Here is an 8,414-nt window from a genome sequence, read left to right as displayed (position 1 = left end):
ATTTAGGTGCATAGCAGTGACAACTAACGGGTTATCGTAGGTAATTTGATTTAGACCATAAAGTTCATTCAAATTGTATATCTAAACAATTTTAATATTGGCCAATTTAGCATGATAATCTGGCAAAGTTTTTTGGTATTTCATTAATTTTTGTTTTACTTGTGTTAGCAGTTTTATAAACCAGTCAGTTGTTTTCTTTCTTATTGAAGCAACAGGAATTCTTACCCAGTCCAATTCCTGGGGATTGTGGAATTCATGGGAAATTCTTACCTATGATATGATCTTTCAAAATTTATTTATTTTTACATGATATGATTTTAAAGTTACTAGGAACCTGTATTCAAGGGTGCTTTTCAGAGTCCTTTCCATCCTTTTATGAACCTTTTAAAAGACACCATATTCTAGGTTTTGCATGCTTGTGAAGTTTTCAGAAACTGCATCAGCCTTAAGCAATTAACTGTGGAAATGACTTTAAATAATTATAATTTTTATTTATTTTATTTTATTTTATTTTGAGATGGAGTCTCGCTCTGTCACCCAGGCTGGAGTGCAGTGGCGTGATCTCAGCTCACTGCAACCTCTGCCTCCCAGGTTCAAGCAATTCTCCTGCCTCAGCCTCCTGAGAAGCTGGGGTTACAGGTGTCCACCACCACACCTGGCTAATTTTTTTGCATTTTTAGTAGAGTGGGGTTTCGCCATGCTGGTCTCAAACTCCTGACCTTGTGATCTGCCCACCTCGGCCTCCCAAAGTGCTAGGATTACAGGCGTGAGCCACTGCACCTGGCTGTTTTTTGCTTTTTTCAATCAATTTTATGGGCACCTCTGCTCCATAGAGTTTGACCTTATTTATTTGAACACAGATACTGAGAAGGGACAGAGGTTACCTGGACTACAAAATAATGCAGTGATTCTAGACTCAACAGGGAATCCTTCAATAGAGCGTTATTGTTGTTGTTTGTTTTTTATTTTCATTTTTTTGGTGCTGTAGAATAAAATCCTTTGTACTTTTTTTTTTTTGAGACGGAGTTTTGCTCGTTACCCAGGCTGGAGTGCAATGGCGCTATCTCAGCTCACTGCAACCTCCACCTCCCAGGTTCAACGATTCTCCTGCCTCAGCCTCCCGAGTAGCTGGGATTACAGGCATGCGCCACCACGCCAGGCTAATTTTGTATTTTTAGCAGAGACAGGATTTCTCCACGTTGGTCAGGCTGGTCTCAAACTCCCAACCTCAGGTGATCCACCCGCCTCAGCCTCCCAAAATGCTGGTATTACAGCACTTTGGTGAGCCGCCGTGCCTGGCCTTTTTTCTTATTTTTTTTTGAGATGGAGTCTCATTCTCTTGCCCAGGCTGGAGTGCAGTGGTGTGATCTCGGCTCACTGCAACCCCCACCTCCTAGGTTCAAGTGATTTTCCTGCCTCAGCCTCCCAAGTAGCTGGGATTACACGCGCATGCCACCATGCCTGGCTATTTTTTGTATTTTTAATAGAGACAGGTTTTCGCGATGTTGGTCAGGCTGGTCTCAAACTCCTGACCTCTGGTGATCCACCCACCTCGGCCTCTCAAAGTGCTGGGATTATAGGCATGAGCCACCACGCCTGGCCTTAACTCAGTATCTTAGTCCATATATCCTATAACAAAATACCACAGGCTGGGTGATTCATAAACAATAGAAATTTATTGGCCAAGCATCTCAGCCTCCCAAAGTGCTAGGATTACAGGCATGAGCCACCGTACCCGGCTGGATTTACAGACTTTAAAATTATCTTTATTTTTCCAATTATAAAATTATTCACCCACTTAGAACAGAAAACATTATAGAAAAAGGAGGAAAAAAAGGTCTTCTGTACTTGGATGGGGCCAGGTTTGGGGCAAGGAACCGGCACTGTGGAGCTTGGTGCTTGCTCACAGGACCAGCAGGCTATGAGGCAACTGACATGCCCCAGGGAAAGTCATCTTGAGTTGCCTCTTGACAATGAGGGGGATACGGGTCCAAGCTGCAAACTTCTTAAGCCATTCTCTAAAACATCCACACTCCGGGACTGCTGAGAGAGAAAGAGAGAAATTAGGAGGTACCAACTGGTGAGACACCACAGGGAGGAAGGGAGGGAGAGGTGAGGATGAAATCATTAGGAAGGGAAAAGAACTGGCACCAGAAGGGCCAAGAAGGCCTGGAGAAAAACAGGGAGGTGACAAGAGCATCTTCGAAAAGGGAGATTGTCTGTTTACTCTGTTGATGGTTTCTTTTGCTGTGCAGGAGCTCCATTTAATTAGATCCCAATTGTCAACTTCTGTTTTGGTTGCATTTGCTTTTCAGAATTTAATCATAAATTCTTTGCATAGACCAGTGTCCAGTAGAGTATTTCCTATTTCCCAGGTTTTCTTCTAAGATTTTCATAGTTTGAGGTCTTATATTTAAGTCTTTAATTCATCTTGGGTTATTATTATTTTTTTAAGCAAAGCCTCACTCTGTTGCCCAGGCTGGAGTGCAGTGGCACGATCTCAGCTCACTACAGCCTTCATCCCCCTGAACTCATGCAATCTCCCATTCACCCTCCCGAATGGCTGGGACCACGGGCACATGCCACCATGCCTGGCTGATTTTTGTATTTTTTGTAGAGATAGGGATTTGCCATGTTGCCCAGGCTGGTCTTGAACTCCTGGGCTCAAGCGATCCACCCGCCTTGGCCTCCTGAAGTGCTGGGATTACAGGCTTGAGTCATCATGCCCAATACATCTTAATTTTTTTTTTTTCGGGACAGAGTCTTGCTCTGTTGCCCAGGCTGGAGTGCAGTGGCATGATCTTGGCTCACTGCAACCTCCCACCTCCCGGGTTCAAGCAATTCTCACGCCTCAGCCTCCTGAGTAGCTGGGATTATAGGTGCAGAGATGGGGTTTCACCATGTTGGCCAGGCTAGTCTCGAACTCCTGACCTCTTGATACGCCTGCCTCGGCCTCCCAGTGCTGGGACTACAGGCGTGAGCCACTGCGCCTGGCCGAGTTAATTTTTGTATATGGTGAGAGGTACACATGGACATAAAGATGGAAATAATAGACACTGGAGACTCCAAAAGAAGAGAGGGTGGGAGGGGGGCGAGGGTTGAAAAACTACCTATTGGGTGCTATGTTCCAGTAGATTGGGTGACTCAAACCTCAGCATCACACAATATATCCATGTAACAACCCTGCACATGTACCCCTGGAATCTAAAAGAACAAGAGGGAGCCCCTGGTGCGAAAGGAGAACACAAAAAAGAAACAGGTAGTGGGGTGGGGCATGGTGGCTCACACCTGTAATCCCAGCACGTTGGGAGGCCAAGGTGGGCAGGTCACTTGAGACCAAGAGTTCAAGACCAGCCTGGGCAACATGGTAAAACCCTGTGTCTACTAAAAATGCAAAAATTAGCTGGGCATGTTGGCGAGTGCCTGTACTCCCAGCTACTCGGGAGGCTGAGGCAGGAGAATCACTTGAACCCGGGAGGCAGAGGTTGCACTGAGCCGAGATCGCACCACTGCACTCCTGCCTGGGTGACAGAGTGAGACCTTGTCTCAAAAAAGAAAAGAAAAGAAAAGAAATGAAAAAAAGGTAGGGGTAAGGGCAGTGGGCAGAGGTTTGGCTGGGTATGGGGCTGCGGCAGGCGGTGAGGAGGTCGGGGGCAGCAGGCGGGACAGTACCTCACCTTTATCTTCTCAAGCCGTCGCTTTATGGCTCGACTGTTTTTATCTAGCTCCTCTAACATCTCAGAGGGGTTGAAGGAAAGCGGTTCCTCGTGGTCCACAGTTTTCCCAGCAGTCAGCAAACTCTGAGAGGGAAGAGGGAAACCAGCCAGGCCCCAGGGGCAGCAGCTGCAGTGCCAGGAGCTCTTGCTTCCTTTCGCCTCTCTTCTCTTCCTCTCCCTGGACATGGCTCTGTCCGGGGAATTCTCCCTCCCGGGTGGTGTCAGATCTTGGGCCTTGACTGAGCCACAATCCTTCCTTCCTGGCCTCCCACAGATCCCCGCCTCCGTTGCCCCCCCCTCCGCCTCCGTTGCCCCCCGCCCCCCGCCAACCTCCTCCAACCCCACCCCCGGCCCCCGCCAAGCCTGTGCCCCCGGGGATTTGCACTCTTGGAACTGCAAAGCCTCTTTCCTACCTGCGAAGCCCATGACCTCCACCGGGACCTGGGATCCACACAGAAGCCGCAGCCCCTCCTGCTGGCGCCTGCACCAGTGGCAGTACAGGCGGGAGGCGAAGATGCACAGGTTCAGATGGTCGTGAGCCTTGATGAAGTCAACCAGCTCCCCGGCCCAGGAGGGGCAGGGGCTCCACGTGAGGTAACAGGTGACTTGGTAGCACTGCGTTTCGTCCAGTCCCATGGACTTGATCTTGTTAATAAAGCGAATTTTTGCATGTCGCTTTTTCTGGGTAGGGTCCCAAACAGAGAGAAGGGAGGTGAGAAGAGAAGGGCCAGGAGTCATGTGACTGGGGGCGGGGGCTGGGACAGGGGCGGGGATGGGGGGGCGGAGGGGTCTGTCCGGTGAACTTTCTAGTGCGTGGCCTGGCCTAGTGCAGGGCAAGCACCCGCTTCCTGCCTTCCCTGGTTTATACAGCCCTGCACTCACGCACCCGTGTGTTAATTCATCTGTCCCAGGACTTCCACAGCTTTCTGTAAGTTGGACAAAGATCCCCGTGTCCAGAGGAGGAGACAACACCTCCACGCCCCAGTCCCGAAGCTCTGTGGACCCTGCCTTTGGACACCCGCCTGGGAGGCTGTGTACAACCCGGGATGATCCTAAACGGCAGGTGAGAGCCGGGGCGCGGGCGGGAGCGGGGGAGGCAGGGCAGGTCGGGGCTGGCAATAGAGCGGAGAGGACAGGGGTGTGATGGAGTTGCACTCAGACCGTGACACGGCACCTCGGCTTTCCCGAAGTTGTGACTGAGCTGAGATCGGGAGAATGAGTAAACGAGAGGGGCAGAAGGAGCATTCCACAGAAGGGTTGGCCTCTTCAGAGGTCCGGGGACAGGAAGGAACGAGAGTGTCCTAGAGAAGCTTGGCCACTCAGACCCAGCTAAGCCAAAACCCAGGCAGGCACCAAGGGTTAGGAAAACACAGAGGGCGTTAAATCAAAAATTGAGAAATTCATAGGCAGGCATTTCATGTATTTTTTGCACACATCAGATGCGGTGAGCCCCTGCCGGCCCTGTGCCCAGAGAGCCCGTATGACACCTTGTTTTTAAAGTAGCCTCTGGTAGGCGTGGAGCCATTCTGCGGCGTCAGCTGGTAACACAAGAGGGCCTTCCTCGGGTAGTAAGGCTTTGTGAGGCGGCGCTTGTTGTTAAACTGTAACCTGAATGTTTTGGCTGTTAGCAGAGCCATTGTGTTTCTGTGCAACAGAAAGGGGAAAACCAAAGATGAAGGGAGAGTCCTCTGGAGTCACCCCAGGCTCAAGCCACTTTTCAAACCCAACTCTTTTTTGTTTTTTGAGACAGAGTCTCGCTCTGTCACCCAGGCTAGAGTGCAGTGGTGCGATCTTGGCTCACTGCAACCTCCGCCTTCCAAGTTCAAGTGATTCTCCTGCCTCAGCCTCCCAAGTAGCTGGGATTACAGATGCCCACCACCACACGTGGCTAATTTTTGTATTTTTAGTACAGACGGGGTTTCACCATGTTGGCCAGGCTGGTCTCGAACTCCTGAACTCAGGTGATCCACCCACCTTGGTCTCCCAAAGTGTTGGGATTACAGGCGTGAGCCCCTGCGCCCAGCCAAACCCAACTCTTTCTGTTCACTTGGGCCCCTCCCCCTTGGTGAGGGAGGGTCTCCCCTTTAGTTGTGGCCAGGAGGACTGCAGTGGAGCAGGGGGAGGAAGAGCTGGCAGGAGGGCAGGAGGAGGGGAGTGCTCCCTCCCACCTTGTCTGCTACCTCCATCCTCCCATCTGGGAGGGCACCAGCTGCTGCCCACAGCTGAGGCTCTTTGCATGGCGATGCCCCGACCTCGTCACTATTCTTCCTGGGTTGGGTGGGGATCCCCTGCCTGAGAACTGTGGGTGTGCCTTTCTGGCTCCCCTGGGCTCAGACCTGCTCTGAGCTGCTCACACGCCTCTGGCCTGAGTCCCAGATCCCTCTTTCCAGCTGCAGTTGGACACCCCCGCCTTGAGGTCCACAGGCCTCTCGACCCCTACATGTCCAATACCAGAACCCTTCTCCTTGGGGAGTGACGGGTGGAAACTGGGGCTTCCTCTAGCACTGTGCTCTTTGCTCAGGTGTGTGTTTGACAAGTTTGTCTGCACAAAACACAGAGTTGAGTGAACAGAAAAGCTGTTGTCACCAAGGGAGTGTTGTGACAGATTTTTGGCTGAAGGAATTACACAGATTTTGCTCTCCTGAATTCTGATTACATTCTACAGAGGATTCAATTTTGGATTTTGCTTTTTTTTTTTTTTTTTTTTTTTTTTTTGAGAGAGAGTCTCGCTCTGTCGCCCAGGCTGGAGTGCAATGGTCCAGTCTCAGCTCACTGCAAGCTCCACCTACCAGGTTCAAGTGATTCTCCCGGGTTCAAGCAATTCTCCCGCCTCAACCTCCCAAGTAGCTGGAATTACAGGCACCCTCCTTCATGCCCGGCTAATTTTTGTATTTTTGTAGAGATGGAGTTTTACCATGTTGGCCAGGCTGGTCTTGAACTCCTTTGACCTCAGGTGATCCACCCACCTCGGCCTCCCAAAGTGCTGGGATTATAGGCGTGAGCCACCGTGCCCTGCCAGGATTGTGACCCATTCGCTCACTTCCTGTCTCCCTGAGGGCCTGAGCTCCCTTTCTTTGGCCTCTCTGATTGGTGGTTGCCCTTCTACTTTCTATTCTGCTTTCTGGAAAACCCCTGAGCATTTCAAGCCTCCAAGTCCTGAGAATTTCTGCAGCTTTCCCAAGCAGGAAGACCGGGGAGAGGAGAAGAGGAGATGCTGGCAAGGGCAGCAGGGCCGGGGTGACCTCTCCCAGCTCGGGGCCCCAGCTCTGGTCTTTCCAGGGATGGCTCTCCCATCCTCCCAGTATTTCTGCCACCCATCCTCTAGCCCATTAAAAATAAGAAAAGTGAATAAAATTCTCCACTTCAAAATAAGAGCTCTTAATATTTCAGTTCAATTAATTCCTGGCATTTTACCTATTCATGTTATTTTACTTTTTTTTTTAGTTTTAGTAGATAAGGGGTCTCCCTATGTTGCCCAGGCTGGTTTGGAACTCCTGGCCTTTAGTGCTGATCCTCCCCTCTCAGCTTCCCAAAGTGCTGGGATTACAGGCATGAGCCATTTTGCCTGGCCAGGCTGGAGAATGGCATGAACCCAGGAGGTGGAGCTTGTAGTGAGCCAAGATTGCGCTCCAGCCTGGGCGACAGACTGAGACTTCCCTTCTCAAAAAAACAAAACGAAACAAAAAATCAGGGTAGCACTTCCACCCCCAGGCTCAAGCCACTTTTCTAAGTGCTAAGAGGATCTGAGCTCATGTGAGGTAACCTGCCCAGGCCACGGAGCTGGGCCCCTTTCCCGGCCAGCCCTGTCCAGCCTCTGCATCCCGGGCCCCGCAGGAGGGAGCCGTTGGAGACCAGGCTGTCTTCTTACTAAATTTTAAAATAAAAGCATTTCTCCTGATCATTGAGTTTTTCCCTATATTCCGTGTTACCGGTGTCATTATAAACGGTGAATGCTGATCGTGGAGGAGGAGCGTGTGTTCAGGGTCGTCTGCGTCCTCCTCTGCCCACAGTGGAGACATCCCTGAAGAGATGATTTGCCTTGTGCTTCAGAGACCATTCCCTCCCCACACCCTCTCCTAAGACTTTGTATTGAAACAAAGTAAATCTTACACAAAGTTCATCAAAGCGCTGTGAACAAAATTCCAGATTGCTCCCATCATCCTTTAGTTCAGTTCTCCCAGTTCCAGAGCCCAGGAATGGCAGGAAGCACACAGAGAGAGCACCCTCCCAAGGTGGGGAGCAGTAGCCCAGCCATGTCTTTTAGGGGAGAGTCTCAGCAGGGGGCTTGGGCTGGTGCGGGCTGGGGAGGTGGCCCATTCAGAAGCAGCAGTGGGGCGACCACATAGCAGGGCAAAGAGCCTGGGTGGGAGTGGGATCGGCAGGGGAGCCAGAGGGGAAGGAGCCCAGGGCTGGGGATGGGGCAGCGGGAGGCCAGGGCTGAGGCCCAGAAGGGCTGCCGGGCAGGAAGCGGCAGCAGAGGGCCCAGTGGACAGAGTGGGCAGCAGTACCTGATCTGCGCTTCTGGCCACAGCTTCCTTGGCAGACTTGCCCCTGCTTGTCTGGGGCATTAAGTTTCACTTTTGGCAGCTCTCCAAAAGTCACAAAACGTCACCTCCCAGGGCTTGATGAGGGTGGCTCCACCCTCTTCCTTTTGGGGGACTGGAGTGGGAGGGCCCTGGGGTGCTTCAGATCCCTCAG

The 8,414-nt window shown here is 51.3% G+C and overlaps 1 protein-coding gene across 1 annotated transcript; it reads right to left on the bottom strand.

Annotated features, from left to right (window-relative positions):
* Positions 1-1,317: 1,317 nt before the first annotated feature.
* On the bottom strand, positions 1,318-8,210 carry LOC116464712 (DNA dC->dU-editing enzyme APOBEC-3H-like). Its single transcript, XM_058435156.1, is given in 6 exon segments — positions 1,318-2,043; positions 3,678-3,777; positions 3,779-3,800; positions 4,130-4,397; positions 5,204-5,360; positions 7,827-8,210. Coding segments are annotated over 6 exon segments (690 nt in total). The 5' UTR covers positions 7,877-8,210; the 3' UTR covers positions 1,318-1,950.
* Positions 8,211-8,414: the final 204 nt, after the last annotated feature.

The sequence above is a fragment of the Hylobates moloch genome, unplaced genomic scaffold (assembly GCF_009828535.3).
Source record: "Hylobates moloch isolate HMO894 unplaced genomic scaffold, HMol_V3 SCAFFOLD_1377, whole genome shotgun sequence".
Classification (NCBI taxonomy): Eukaryota; Metazoa; Chordata; class Mammalia; order Primates; family Hylobatidae; genus Hylobates; species Hylobates moloch.
This window is presented reverse-complemented; position numbering and strand designations above follow the sequence as displayed.